At 40.7% G+C, this 15,884-nt stretch overlaps 1 protein-coding gene across 2 annotated transcripts; it reads right to left on the bottom strand.

Moving 5' to 3' along the window:
• Positions 1–8,128: 8,128 nt before the first annotated feature.
• LOC148866900 (aspartyl protease family protein 2-like) lies at positions 8,129–11,105 on the bottom strand. 2 transcript variants are annotated; one of them, XM_088975234.1, is made up of 2 exons: positions 10,867–11,105; positions 8,129–10,193 (listed from the first exon to the last, which is right to left on the bottom strand). In XM_088975234.1, exons 1-2 carry the CDS (start codon positions 10,905–10,907, stop codon positions 8,477–8,479), a joined length of 1,758 nt encoding a protein of 585 aa, XP_088831360.1. In that variant the 5' UTR covers positions 10,908–11,105; the 3' UTR covers positions 8,129–8,476. The 2 variants fall into 2 exon arrangements, with proteins under 2 accessions (XP_088831360.1, XP_088831361.1); XM_088975235.1 differs by lacking the exon at positions 10,867–11,105 and adding an exon at positions 10,434–10,597.
• Positions 11,106–15,884: the final 4,779 nt, after the last annotated feature.

Genomic DNA, 15,884 nt, shown 5'->3' with positions numbered 1-15,884 from the left:
ATCCATGGACAATACCAAGAGGATGGTCTATGTAGAAGACCTGTCACACCCTAGAATAGAGAATAGGGCAAATGAGGAGGTTGCTCTTATGCAGGTTGTAAAGCCGAGCTAGAAAAATACACTTCTCAAGTACCTGCACCACAAAGCGTTGGCCTCAAATTGGAATGCAACTTGGAATTGAATGCAAGGTAGCTAATTACGTTATAATTGGCGAACAGTTGTACAAGAAGTTGTTTACCCTTCTTTACTTGCGACTTCTCAAACCTAGCAAGACCGAGTACATGCTCTGCGAGATCCATGAGACTTTGTAATGAACACTTGGGGGGCAGGGCGCTTGTTCAAGAGGCCCTTCGATAAGGCTACTGCTAGCTGATGATGAAGGTAGATGTAGTCCAGTTTGTGCAGCATTATGATCGATGGCAGTGACACGCCAACATACCTTGGCAATCGGCCGCTGACTTGTAGTACATACCAGCCCGTGTCCTTTAGTCCAATGGGGGATAGATATCCTTGGTCCCTTTCCACTTGCAACAAGGTAAAGGAGGTACTTGGTCGTGGCTGTGGATTACTTTACCAAGTGGACTGAGGCCAAGCCGCTAGAGGTCATCATGGCCTAGAACATCTAGAACTTCTAGATGGGAAGTAATTCGAGGACATCAAGTTTTAAGATTAGTGTAGCGAGTTGGGGATCAGACAAATTTTCACTTTGGTCGCCCACCCCCAGGAAAACGAGCAAGCAGATGTCACAAATAGGGTCATCTTGTGAGGCCTGAGCTAAGGGCTTGTGGGTCGATGAGCTCCCCAACATCTTATGGGCATATTTGATGACGAGCAAAATGACAACTAGTGAAATTCTATTCAACTTAACATTTGGAACAAAGGTTGTTATCCCTATCGAGACCGAGGTGTTGACCTTACGATTAGAAACATATGACGAGGAGAATGACGATGAGTTGAGGACCCTTGACTTGGTCAAAGAAGTACGCAACCAAGCTCAGATTAGGATGACCTCTTACTAGCAAGGGATTGCCCAATACCACAACATCAAAGTCAAAAGGTGTTGCTTCCAACTAGGCAGCCTCATGCTGAGGAAGGTCATGGTACCCGATTCGGGTGCGGGAAAGCTCAATCCTAACTGGGAAAGTCCCTACAAGGTGACTATAGTATTAGAACCGGGGACTTGCAAGCTCGAAACCCTTGAGTGGAGACAAGTCCCATGTATGCTGACAACCTAAAGAGGTATTATTACATTTGAAGTTCCGAGCTCTTAAGTAGAAACTGGGGAAAATTTAACTAAGTGTTGAAGGCAATAGCTCGGTGATTCCAAGCTACAACCTATGCGACCATCCGCTCATGCAACTTGGTTCGACCGACCTGCTCTTAGCATCTTGGTTCATTCAAAGTAGATTTCGACCTACTCTAAGCACATCGACATCATTATGGCTTAACTAAATTTGTGAAGTGCTTTCTAACTTAGAAAAATTAAAGGTGCAAGAAAGGAAAGAACTCGGCACATCAGGCAAAAAAGTGAATTTCCATTACTTAGAGTAAAAAGTACATCACTATTCAAAAAAAGAACAAAAACAACAAAAGTAGAAAACCGAGCTCGGAGGCTTGAGATACATGATGTATGTATGAGGGTCCAAGAAAAGAGGCAATGTTCATTCATCATTTCGGGGCATGTTGTCACCCCCGGTTTGCATCTCTTCAACGTCAACAACTTCTTCATCTCTGCTGCCTTCTCCTTCTTTGTCCTCAAAATCGGGCTCCTGGTTGACTTGGTCCATCATCTTGGTGGTGAAAACCACGCTCTTCAAATTCTCTAAGTCAAACTTCAGGCTTAGAGGCACCACAAGCATTTGGCATAGTTTGAAGCCCTAATGGAAGGCTACAACAACGAAGCCCTCTTTCATTTGATGAAATTCCCAAGAAACCTTGTATTCAATGACACCCTAGGCTTTCGCGACATAGATCTTCTTAGAGATCTTTGACCTTTGCTCCACGAGCTTAGTTCCCTGCTTATCGACCTTCTTCACTAGTTTGGGTGCTTTCACTTTCTCCTCTGCTAGGTTGTTTTTAATTCAAAGACAAGTTTGGAGGCCAATTCCAGGCAACCTCGAGGCTCCTTCATGTCCTTTGTCAAGGCCCCTCACTACTAGTAATCCAACTTGGTCTGACCCATTAGGGTGTGCGCCAAGGAGTCCGCCTATTAAAAAAATGCCAAGAAGGTTAGAAGAAAGGGAAAGGCACGTAACGAACATTAGAGCCTTATGAACACTTACCGCCATGAGGTGCGAAGTATCTTGCCGCCAACCTGAGCAAGTCGCCATGTAGCCTACGTCTCTACCTCCTCAGGGATGACGACAACCTTACTCATTTCTAGGGCTATCACCGGATCTGGGATCGAGCACCTTTCCTAGAGCTAGTCTCCAAAGTGCTTGTCTCCTCAGCTCTGGGAGGCGGGTGACTCTCCTCGGGAGTTTAGATGCTATACGATTCTGTAGTGGTAGCCTCCTACTGCTCATCCTCAATGAGGTTGACTATCTCAATAGAAACTTGCTTGGCCTATTCATTGGTCGTGACCTAAGGAGCCTCGCTGGAGGCTACATTCCTCTTCTTCCTTTTCATGGCTTGGAAGATCCCTCAAGTAAATACTCCCAATGTGTCTCTTGCACAAGTGAATTTAAGTGAGCTGAATGCGAAAGTAAAAAACTAACAAAAAAATGTACTTAAGTTTGGCACGACAAACCTACGTGGAGACTCTTCTCTTCGGCCAGAAACTTACCAACCTATGACCTCCTAGTGACCAAGACCTATACTCTCACCTATAGATGCTTACTCATAGTCTCCTTGCTAACGTCCCTAATGGCCATCTTCCACTCCGAGGTGAAGGGCCACCCGCTGTCAAAGTCTCCTCTCTGACGTCTCCTCACCTAGTAGCTTGCAGCTAGAGTGGTAGGACAAGTAGAAACTATATTTTTCTACAAGATTCCTCTTCAACTAGCAAAGGCCGGTGAAGTTTTGGATGGTCAAGGGGAATCTGACATTATGATAGAAGGAGATGGTGCCGACTAGGGTTTTTATGGAGTTCGAGTGAAGTTGAGCTAGGGAGATGTCATAATAGTTCATAACCTCAGGAATGAAGGGGTGAAGAGGGAACTTGAGTCCGGCCTTCAGAGCCTCATCAAAGACACATACCTCCTCCTTTTCATGCTCCCAAGGGTATTGACCAAGAGGAAGGGAGTAGTCAAACTACTTGGGGATCCTATAAATGAGTTTAGCGTGTTTTTGATGTTCGAAGAACCTAATTTTCTCATGGCGTTTGTGCGTGCCTGAGACACGACCTGTTAGATGACCAAAACTGGGAAAACTAATTTGGTCTTGAACCACAACTTGGTGAAGAATCAACATCAGGAGTTAGACCGTAATCACCCCGAACTGGGCTACTCCCTTCATCGAGCTTGATACTTCAGTATCGGGAGTGGGGGGCAATTGATGAGGGTTAATTTGGTTGACTAATCACAATGAAACACATGGATAATCCTAACTATCTAAAGACACCTCGAAGTCATGTGGGGACAAGTCAGGCTGTGTCAGGTCAGCCTAAACTAACTAACCTAACCTGAATTTCAACCTAGGGAAGACTAGCAGGTCACTCCTCAGGTCACAACTCGATGCCACATGGGGACAGGTCAGATTGTGTCAAGTCAGCCTAAACCGAATAACCTAACCTGAATTTCAACCTAGGGAAGACCAGTAGGTCACCCCTCAGGGGACAGTTCGAATTGCATCCGGTTAGCACACCTATTGGTTCTGAAATCGATGGTGACATGTTGCCCATCTAACAGGGATGACCCTGATCCCCGAAGGATTTAAAGAGATCAGATGAGGATCATTGCTAGAACCTGTGTGGCATGCTTCAAGGATAATGGGTTGATAAGGCCTATTGCTCTTGGATATCTTGGATACAACTCTTGGACCCTGAGGCCTATAAATAGGCACCTTTGTACCTTCACAAGGTACATGCGATTAAGTGCAATCAAACCTCTTGCTCTCACTCTCCTTTGCTTCCTACTTTGTAAGAAACTCTTATCAGCTCAGCTAACTTAAGCATCGGAGTGCTCGCCCTGAGTCCAAATCCCCATGTACCCTAATCCTCTGTTCTTGCAAATTCGTTTGCCGACTTTGTCTACCAATCGTCTGATCCGTCCTCTAGTAGGGAAGTCGAGTGATTCGCACTTCATCACTTATTGATCCCACCATTTGCATCAATTTCCTCAAATTCCATATTTCACTCCGAAAATAGTATTAGAACTTACCTTTTAAAATACAATAACCTTCACTAGGTATCTAGTGAAGGCCATTTGTAACATGCTATAAAACATACTAGTGAAGGTCCATACATATATTGGACCCACACTAATAAGTATAGAATGCTGGCATATTCGTTCATGATTGGTTACATAACACTTTACACACAACCTGGCAAACAATAAATGCGGGTTCGACGAACTTGGATTTAGTCCTCACAAAACCATCCTTCCAATATTTCCTACTCGTGCACTAAGAATATCTCCATACTTTGTATGTTCTTTATTCATGGCCTATGTGACCAGGGTTCAAATCTTTGTATGTTTACCGGCAAGGTTGTAAACCCCATCCCTCCCCAGACCCCGCATTGATGGGAGCCTCCTGCATTGGACTAAACTATATAAGTAATACAAAAAAAAATCAATATTTTCAATTATTTAATTAATACACACAAAAATACATAAACTATAAATTATCCCTCACATGAAATTCAAAACATTATTAAATTCAATGCATAATATATATGCCTTACAACAACTATATAACCATAAGCACTAAGGGTATTCTAATAAATTCAATACATGGGTTGAGGATGATCGGGTTTCGTCTATATTGTACCTTACTTGTAAAATCCCAAAAGCCGTCCTTGCCCCAAAATCCATTTTTCAAGCAAAAAACCTGGCCTGAAGGGCAAGTACTCTCACCATCTAGAGTGGAAATTACGCCAAACAATTAAAAACATCCATGGAAAAGGAGTCAAAAAAAAAATACAAAGTATAATTAAGTATCACTTTTTCTTTGGTGCATGAAACGAAAAATTTTCTCTTCCCATAATAAAAATCATGATGTTTGCCACAAAACACCAACTTTTCAAACATATTTAAGCGAGAGTTGGGCCTAAAATAAAAGGTTTTAGTTGTACAAGTTATGTAGGACATGTAGGGATCGGATCGTTGGTGGGTTTTGTGGGGTGATATGAAATGAGATTTAGGTGATTAATGATGAAGAGTAGAAGTAGAGAAGCAAGTAGGCTTCTTACTTCCACCAAAGAATGAATAAGATTTTAGAAAGAAAAGGAACTGTTGCCCTTTGAGTAAACAACAAGGTGGTAGATCACTTAAAGACAAAGAAATAAGTAAGAGAGGAAGAAAAAAATGAGAAAAATTCAATTCAACACAACTCATAAACTAATTTGGACTACAAAGTTGAGTCAATTCAACTTTAACCGCTTTAGGGCTAAGACAAACCCAAAGGAAATCTATGGACTCCAATTCCTAAAACAACTTCATAACTCATTTTAACAGTCCTAATAAAAACTAACTTAATTTAGAGAAACTAGAAAAGTAGAAATGACTAAGAATAGTAAATCACAATTTTGCTACAAATAGGAATTTCAACTTATTAATAACAGTAATTTCTAGAAAACAGAAAACCCTATTCTTGAGGCTTCTTTAAAAGAGAATCAAACTGATCGAAACAAGCACATGCTGACATGCTGTTGCATCAAGTAGTAAAAGAACACACCCAAAAGTGCTTCTTTAGAAGAGACTCATAACTTGATATGAAAGAAGAAAGCAGAGACTGATACAGATGTTTAAATAGTTGTCCATGAAAGTATAATGAACTTCTGAACACTTTGACAGAAACCCATAAATAATAAAATAAAGCTGTTTTATTAGATGGATTAACTATAAAAGTAGTAGGCAGGAGAGAGGAGAAAGAAGAAGAACAGATTTTTACATCCATAAAAGCATATATCAAACATATCTATAGCTGACTCTTACCTGAGAAGAAAAATCATATTGGAGAGATAGATCTACTGTTGAAGTGTTAAAGTAAGGAAGAGTGGTTGGAAAAGAAGAACTAGATGGACTATAAAACATTATTCAAAGCTAAAAAATAGAGTTTTTCAATAACGAAGGAAACAGAAATAAGTACATTTTGCATACCTCTTTAGCAGGTCTCTGCAAGTGATAGCTGCTCAAGCTGCAGAACGAGTTGGAGGGGTGTTTCAGTTTCACCTTTTCACCCCGATCAAAAAAAAAAAAAAATCTTAATTTGATTGACGAGGAAGTTCTTTTTTTTTGGATCAAATTACTAATGGATTGGAATGATAATATCCAATCTGATGATTCTGATCCAATAAAAAAAAATCAAATCTGCTATCTGTCATCCAATCTGGACTGATTAGATGTAATAGATATCCGCATCCATTCTAATTGGATTGGGTTCAGATTTAAATCCAATAATCCATTGATAACCCCACACCTAATGAGGTCTCTCTGAAGCTGTGTGACATTATGCCTTTGTCATCTTTGCTTCCGGCACCCAACCTTTTCATTGTCAATCTATTAATCTTTATAATATTCAAGTTGACTTTTGAACCTTGTTTCTTTTGATTAGGAATGATGCTTCTTCATTGATTTGCATTGGCTTCTGGCCTCAGAGAAACATAGACGTCTATGTAATGGGATGCTTGTGGCTTGTACTACCAATATTTCATTGCCAATCTGTATGTAATGGTCTTCTTATAGGACGTGCTTATGGAGAAGAAAACAGGTTACTATTGGTTGATCCAGATCTCTTATCCTCTTCTTGTTTATTTCCTTGTTCTTTGTTTCTCTTTTTAACACAGATCACGAAATACAGCAGTTCCCAACTATCATTACCTGTATATCTGACAGCTACAGAGACCAGCCTTCCAAACACAAGCTAAATTCTATACTAAACCATAGATATGCCAAAATGAAACTGTATACAGAGGTCACCTTCCCTTAGCCTATAATATCCCTGTCTTCCTCCATGATCGGATGAAGGCATGTGGGACAAGCAGATGAACTGATTTGCTATAAGTAATCTGTTAATCAATTCCATGATTCCAAGGGGCCTCTCCAAATTAAACTTGATTGGATAATGCCAAGCACCATACAATCAGAGTCGGTAAGAAGCAAGATGAAATTATTTAGTCATGAAAGCATGCAAAAATGGCTCCTACGTATATTTCTTTAACTCATCTAGATTTCAAGTTTTTGAACTAGTTCTCCATTAGGTTCACCTGGGGTATGAGAAAAGCAATCATAAAATCCTGAACTGACTCCATCTTATATATACAGATATTAACAATTCATTCATTAAATTCTCTAACCACAATTGAATTGTTGAAATTAATTTGCAGATCATTTGCTGCAATCTACCATTACCCCGTGAATTTAGGGTTGAAATTTAGCGTTGAAGAATGCTTCTATTCTGGCTGGCTATACTAGTTTGCTGCAAACCAACTGATTTGTCCATAAGTCTGAAACACTGAGTGTGTTATGTGGGTTAGGTCTGTTTAAGATTCAATTATAGTGCTTTACATTTTTGGGATTGTTTGAAGTTCAGTGCTGTCTTCCAGAAAATTTATTGGCAGTTCTAAGGAGTTGGCAGCTGAAAGGTCTTTCTAAAGAAGGCAAGGTTATTTCGGGAGTAGGACCAGCTTTAGTGGTTTGGACAATTTGGACGGAAAGGAACAAACTACTGTTTGAAAACAAGTTCATAACAGAAGAAAGTTTACTGAAAGGATTTTGCAGTAGGTTGTATTCTTGGGTAGGAAGCACACAGATTGTTCAGGAATAGGCCTTATAGCTCCTTTTTCTTTTTTGATTCTTGGAGCTCTTTTTGTATCTATGCACACAGAATATACAGTTTAGAAGATTTATAGATATCTTTGGGAACTGCACAGCTCCTTCTGCGGATTTGGCTTGTTTTTTGAGTAGTTCAATACTTTACCTTTTCCCTGAAAAAAAATATATAGTGTTTTATATTACCAACACAGAAGTTCAATTGAAGCTCATCAAATGTATTAATGGATGATCTTTTTATCAACTAACAAAATTAGTTTCAAAGTTATACATAATGGGAGTTAAAGCAATAAAAAATTTCTCAGAAAAAGTGTAATTTCATTTTATGTAACAAGTATGACCCTCATTTGTAAAGCACAACACAATAAAAAAAAAAAAAAAAGAATCTAATTTCATGTGTTCTACCTCCTTTTAGGCTTTTAGAAAGAAATTGAAATGAGAAATTTCTTTACAATTATCCTCCAAAATTCAGCACTGCATCCTGGAGTTGATCCATGGCAGCAATGTGCAGTCACCTGCATCATCAGCCTCATGTTCAAGAGATGCTAAACATCAGCACATCTCATGGGTGCAAAGCCCAGTCTGGACTTCTTTGTGTCATACATGATGTGGAAGTTCTGCTGCTGATAGTTCCCTATTATCGAAAGAGAAGATCGAGGCGTACCCAAGATCGCCAAACAAACAACATCTTCAGGATCAAGTCTGATGAAGTAGTTTTCAGCAGGGAAAGTCCAGACTGCTCCATCTTCAAACAGAATTGCAAAGTCAGGCAACTCTACTTTCTCCACCCCCGACACATTATAACAAGGATCCAATATAGGGAAGTCTTTTACTACAGGATAGCCCTTCACCTTCTTGACGAAAGCCTCTTTAATTATCTGATATGCAGGGTCTGCAAAATAACTAAGAGTTGTACCAGAATCAATGATAGTTCCCCCAGCGCCCTCTGCTGTCAATTGCCAAGTTTCTTGTGGAATGTTCAGCACCTCTCCTCCAACCATGATTGATTTTATCTGAACATAGTAGAATGTATCAACTGGGTTTTCTTTTCCGGCCACCAGAGAAGTGAAATTCAGCCGGGGATGGCTCAGGAGACTCTTGTCTTCCCCAAAGATCAGCTTGCTGCTTACACTGATGTTACTATTCCTATCCACAAGACAGTAAGAGAAAGTGTGCCCATAGAGAGATTGGAGCTGAGAAGAGAAGGAAAGGGGGCCCCTCCCCAGTCCCAGCAATCCGGCAGCCCCATGGAAGAGGCCTCTGTTCCAGTGCCCACATCCGAACATGACATTCTCAACTTTCCGGAATTCTGATTTTCCGGTTGGTGATGTCAGGTTCACTGTGAAGGTCTCCAGGGCAAAATCTCCGGTCGTGTTCGACCGATCACCGTACCAGTAGAAGTAGGGGCATGATTGGTTATCGGCCTTGCAAGGTTGTGGGGGATCAGGGGAGGAGACCAGCTGACAGCGAGGATCACGGCAGGTGACATTTCGGAAGGACGACGATTCCTGCGGATTGTATGGGGGGCCATTCTGCTCGAAGCAGTCATGGCAGGGAAGACATTGCATCCAGTTGAGATCGCTACCAGTATCAAGAATCAGAGAGAAATGCTTGGGAGGAGTACCCACAAAAACGTCCATGAAGTACTCGCCTGACCCAAGGCTGACACCGGATTCCAGAGTTGCCACAAGTCTTCCGGCTGACCCACTTGTATCAGATTCCGGTGCCACTGCCGGTGCAACCACAGGCTTCAGCCCTGCCGGCTTCTTCTCCGCTAACCTTGAAACCGTGTTCTGGTTCATCCTCTCTGTAATCCTTCTGTAAAGGGTCTGGATTCTGGTCAAGTCTCTGTGGGTGGATTGACGTACTGACTCCTTTTTTCCAGCTTCATCTCCATGAGTCATCGATCTGTGCTTGACGTGGAGCTTCACCGTTGGTTTACTGGATGGAGCTCCTACTATCTTATCTCCGTCATCATCACCATCTTCTTCCTCCAGAATGGTTGCTTCCGTTGGTTTTTGCGAAGAAGTTTTCGTCTTTGTGAGACGGCACCCTGTATTTTCCGAAGCTGTGACTGAATTAAAGCTTAGGTGATGGGGGAGTTCAATACCAGCAAGAATAGAAGAACCATTGGACTTAAGTCCAGGTTGGCTAGAAACGGCGACAGCGGCACTGAAACAAACGATAACCAGGATGAAGAAAATCTTGAAAAACACCATGCTCTCTTCTTCTTCGTTTACAGAGCTCCTCCTATATGAAAAGCTTCAAAGGGAAAAAAAGTAGAACAGGTAATTAAAACAAAAAATTAATCGAACTCCAATTCAAAGCAGATATTTTTGCAGAGGAAGAAGAAGAAGAACAGGAAGAGATGTATCAGTTTATCGAGATTCAATTAAATTTTTGATACAGAGATGAAAATGATACACCTAGAAATCCAAAGAAGAGGAAAAACTATTCTATTGTCGAAAGCAGATGAAAAAAAAAGGGATGAAATACTGGTACCCAGAAAGAAAAACTCGAATTGAAGCTCGAAAAACTTCAATTGGAACCGAGAAACAGGGAAAGAAGATTCCCCAGAAAAATTCAAAAAAAGTGGGTAAATCAGTGACAAATACGAGCGGTTTCTGATGAAGAAATGTATCTTTCGAAGAACCCAGGTTACTTTTTAAAGCAAAAAGTTAAGAGAAAATGAAGAAGAAATGGAAGAGGAGAAGAAGAAAAAAATGCTGGGACTTGAAACAGAACGTAAAAGTATGGTCGGTCTTGGTCTTCTTTCCATAACTCGTATTTAGGCGACTTTGAATCCCGATTTCGGAAAGACGCTGTTTAAAACGCGGTTTCGGAAGGAAGAAAAAAAGAAGACAGCAAGCCAAGGAGGCTGTCTGTGTTTATTAGTTTGGTGGTGGATTTATTTATTTATTGTTTCTTCTTTTACCTGGTCTTCTTGCCGCGGATCTTCCTTACTCTTTCCTTCATCCCATTTTAATTCCACCTCTCTCTCTCTCTCTCTCCACAAACTCTTTCACCTTAGCTTTAACAGTTACGTCAATGGCACCTCCTCAGAGCTCAGGGATGCAATGGAGACTGGAGAATTTAAAGAGACGATTCCATTTTAATTCACCTCTCCCTCTCTGTTTCTCTCTCTCTCTCTCTCTCTCTCTCTCCACAAATTCTGAGAAAAATAAGGTTTTTGGGGTAAATACAAGAAACTAAGGCTAATAACGTGTGAAAAAAACTTTCTATGTCAGCGCTGTGTGGAACCAGATCGCCATTGGTCAACCGTTGACTTGTTTTGTTACAGAACAACTACAAAAACAACTGTGTTGATAGGGTCTAGTTCTGGACCATTGGATGAGAATCCGGATTTTCTCCTCAAAGAGAGCTCCTTACAGAACATTGAAGCCGTGCATCGGGAATATCATGATAAAATACATGCACTGAAGTTGGTGCGAGTCCGGTCTCGTTGAATGGATAGGTTTGAAAGATCAAGGGCCGTCTAGCCGTCTAGGGCCACATTAATTTGCCACGTGTTTCTTGATTACCGTTTTGGAGCATTGAAACGTACTATAAAGGAATTTCAAAAAGTCAACTTATACATGTCAATGTGTCATCACATCACATTTTAGTGTTTCACAGATCATCACAGATTTTAATTTATTTTTTTGTACTTCGTAGGCGTTGCCGACGGATCAGATATATACTAAAGTAACCACCAGGATCCGCACCCGAATGATATATTGCGAGTGGCGATGGCAGTGGACTGGTGGAGTGGATTATCGGGATACCCGCTTGCCCGCAAGAGATGATTTGGAGCCATAATGTGTCGGATCTGTCCCAGGACATGGTGGAACCGGTCCTTACTCCCATTATACACAAGACTCAAAACCAACTCTATCGTATGCAGGGTGTTTACGGTTCAGTTTGGAGGAGAAAAGTAAATTGTTGTCTTAGAAATTTTCAGACCAAATCAAACCATCAAACCATTTTGACAATAAAATCAAACAAAATCAAACCATTTTATTACCGTTTGGTGCAATTTATAATAAGGTTTGGACCATTTTATGATTTTATTGAGCTTAATTCAATTAAAAAGTTTAAATAATACCCCTATCCTCTCCAAATTTTCTTTTCTTTTTATTTTAATGTGTTTGTATTTTCATACCGACATCTTGAGAGGTTAGAAAGAAAGAGAGATTTAAAAGTTAACGGTTAAACTTAAAATTTTTATTTTATTATAAAATAAAAGAGTTTATTATATGGATATTATATATATAGTACTTTATAATATATTTTATTTTGATTTATGGTTTATGATTTTATAAACCAAATTATTACTGCCAAATATGAGGTCAAGGGCAACAAAGGGATTTCGCTAGTGTCCGTGGGTGACGGGTCTGACCTGTAAATAGGAGAAGAGTACATGTCAAAGGCATCAAGTGTTATCCTAGGGGCGGAGACTCTAACAATCAAGTTAGTTGAATGATTAAGAGGGGTCGGACTAGGCTAGAGACGAGGGCTCAGAACTTAGTCCTTAATAACCAAGGATAATTCTCTTGGGATTCTGAATGCAAGAGAGTAAGTGTCTATACCTTGAGATGAGCACACCCTTTTATAGCTAACCTTGCCTTGGAGTGGATGGAGGCAGTTGGTGATGTGCAGCAAGGATTTGATGCTGATGCCACGTGGCACAATCCGAGGCCTATCAAGTATACCTACATCACTTGCCCCCCACTCTTGATGTTGTAGTGGTCAAGGTCGGATGGCATGTTGAGAGGAGACCTCAGCTTCGACCGAAGAGAGTACCATGTAGTTGTGTGGAGGCGTCGAATGACGTGTTAGGCGGAGACCTCAACTTCGGCCAAAGAGAGTACCATGTAGTTGCATGGAGGTGTCAGCGTGATTGCTTCCCATGGGTCGAGAACACGTGGTCGTGGTCTAGTCTGACCTGAGGTTGAGGGCAACAAGGGGATTTAGCTGGTGTCCAAGGCTGATGGGTCAGACTTGTAAAAAGGAGAAGAGTACATGTCAGAGGCATCAGGGGTTATCCTAGGGGTGGAGACACTGACGGTCAAGTTAGATGAATGCTTAAAAGGGGTCGGACTAGGCTAGAGACAAGGGCTTAGACCTTAGCCCTTAATAGCCAAGGATGGTTCTCTTGGGATTCTGAATGCAAGAGAGCAAGTGTCTTTACCTTGAGATGAACACCCCCCTTTTATAGCTAACCTTGGCTTGGAGTGGTTGGAGGCAGTTGGTGATGAGTGGTCAGGATTTGATGTTGATGCTACATGGCAAAATCTGAGGCCTATCAAGTATGCCTACATAACTTGCCCTCCACTCTCGAGGCCATAGTGGTCAAGGTCGGATGGCATGCTGAGCGGATACCTCGACGTCAGCCGAAGAGAGTACCATGTAGTTGCGTGGAGGCATCGAATGGTGTATTGGGTGGAGACATCGGCTTCGGCCAAAGAGAGTACTATGTAGTCGCATGGAGGTGTCAGCCTTAGTTATAGAGGACTCTTCTTGGCGACTGTGTGGCGATTGCTTCCCTATTTTCACCCGCCTTATTAAAGGATCGTGATGGGCCGAGAACACGTGGTCGTGGCCGGCATGGGTGTGGGATGTTTGTGTTTGTTGGCCGTGCTCCGTATGGGTGTCGACGTCATCCAGCGCGAGTCTATGTACTGGATGGGCGTCGGTGCTGACTGGTTGAAGCCATGCGCAAGATGGTGCGGAGGGGCGTCCGGTTTAGGTCTTCTTGACCAAGGGTTGATAGGCAAACTAGTTCGTTCCTTCAGTGTCATTTCATCTTCCCGAGGTCGATGCCACATGTAATGGGTCAGTTCAGGCTATCAGATCAGCTAGTCCACGACTGTTGGATTAAAGAGATCTGAGCCACACGTTTTCCTTTAAATAGGGACGCTAGTTGAGTAAGTCTTCACCATTCGCTTAATCCTTGAGTCTTTGATAACTCTGCATTTTGATGCCTTAAGGGCAACAATTCAGGGGTATTTTCATCCTTAGAATAGTCAAGATGTGTCATTTTCCCAGTTAAATGCAATGTTGTGGCCTCTAAGGGTCTCTGTGCAAATTCTAGGGAAAAATAGGAAGTTTTCATGGCTGAAATGTAGATTTTGGGAAGCTGGTGTGAAGTCCAACTGAGAGAGGGGGTGTTTTTGTGAAAAACTAAAATCAGGAGGGCGCCTCCTAACTGCTAAACTTAGTTTGGCGCCCCTCCTACTGTATTAGCATACTCTCATCTCCTTAGAAAACCCTAAGGCGCCTCTCTACTCATTCTTTTCATCCTTAACAAACCATTGCCACCCCTAATTGCTAAATCATCACCTTCCATCCCTTTTAATCTCCACCATCCAATCTAGGGCACTCTCTTTTAAGCATTCTAACCTTAGGGAGCCACCTAACTTCTAATCTTCACCATTCAGCGTTTAGCCATTAAATCTTAGCCTACATAATATTGGATGCCCTCTCCTTTTCTTTTCAGTCTTAGGATCACCTTAGACAATCCTAACCCTCCATTCTAAACCCTAGGGTGCCCATATTTTTGCAAAAAAACCCAGTTGTCGCCCCCCTCTTTCTCTCTAATCCTAGTTTTATCCACCCTTCTCTATAAAAAGGACCCTAAGGGCCCTGAAGAAGGGGTTGGTCAATTCACCCTATTACAAGGCTAAGGTTTCTTGAGGAGTTCAAGGGTTTTGGAAGGGGATGACACCCAGTTCTTGTTAGGAGGCTTCCTACAATCTATTTAACCAATATCCAACTACTGCCACTACAAGGCTAAGGTTTCTTGAGGAGTTCAAGGGTTGTAGAAGGGGATGACACCCAGTTCTTGTTAGGAGGCTTCCTACAAGCTATTTAACCAATATGCAACTACTGCCACTTGATATGATCAACCATTATTTTCTTTTCTGTTATTTTTTATTCTACAATCTTTTAGATTTAATTCTTGTTTGTTTCTTTGTTTTGCATATCTGAATTTGTTCGGTTCAAGGCTAATGTGTCTCGAGGGGTTCGAGGGTTGTAGAAAGGATGTACACCCGATTCTTGTCAAGAGGGGTTTCTACAAGTTGTCTAGCTGATCTGTAGCTACTGCCACCGGAACCGGATTCTGGATCATTTTTTATTTATTTCTTTTATTTCCTTTGTTGATTCCCATACTTTATTATATTTTGATTTTTATTTATTGTCTTGTTTAAATTCTAAACATTTAATTTCAGCAATAATAGATTTTAATTTCATATTTTCTGCCATTCCCAGTTACACTCTTGTCCGGACCTAAGTAAATATTAAATTTTCACTTGCTTCCCTGTGGATACTCTGTTCTCACCCATTTACTATGTTAGTAGTTGTTTAAGAAACAGTAAAAATTATAAATGTTTAAACTGGTGTTCCAGGGTGTTTAACGATGCGCTTCCGGACACACCAAGTTTTTGGCACCATTGTCGGGGAAGCAACGGAGAAAATTTTTTATTTACTTTTTCTAGATCTGTTTCACTATTTTTTCTTGTTTTTATTACTTTATCCGTTATCTCAATTTAATTCTTGTTTCTCATTTATTTTGCAGGACGTAATAGCGAAAGGTGGGGTACCGGAGCATTGTGGGACTACGGGATGGAAGAGAAGAGAAGAGAAATTGGATTGCATTGCAGGTGTAGTCATTCCATTTTATTTTTAATTTTCTTATTTTTATTTTCAAACTCTTTATATAGAATAGTGATTTTTTAATTTTTAATTAAATTTCTTTAGAAAAAATCGATTTATATTTTTAGTATTATTTTTTTGTCGTTTTATTTCTAGATTTATTTTTCTTTCTTTATTTTAATTTCTTGTTCAAATTTCTATCTTATTAGGTTTGTGTTTTTCTTTTATTTAAAAAAAATTGTTTATTTTATTTTATTTTATTTATAGCCGCTAATTTTCTTTTGTTTATTTTATTTT

The sequence above is a fragment of the Nelumbo lutea genome, chromosome 3, assembly GCF_056320005.1.
Source record: "Nelumbo lutea isolate HS-2025 chromosome 3, American lotus-T2T, whole genome shotgun sequence".
Lineage (NCBI taxonomy): Eukaryota > Viridiplantae > Streptophyta > Magnoliopsida > Proteales > Nelumbonaceae > Nelumbo > Nelumbo lutea.
This window is presented reverse-complemented; position numbering and strand designations above follow the sequence as displayed.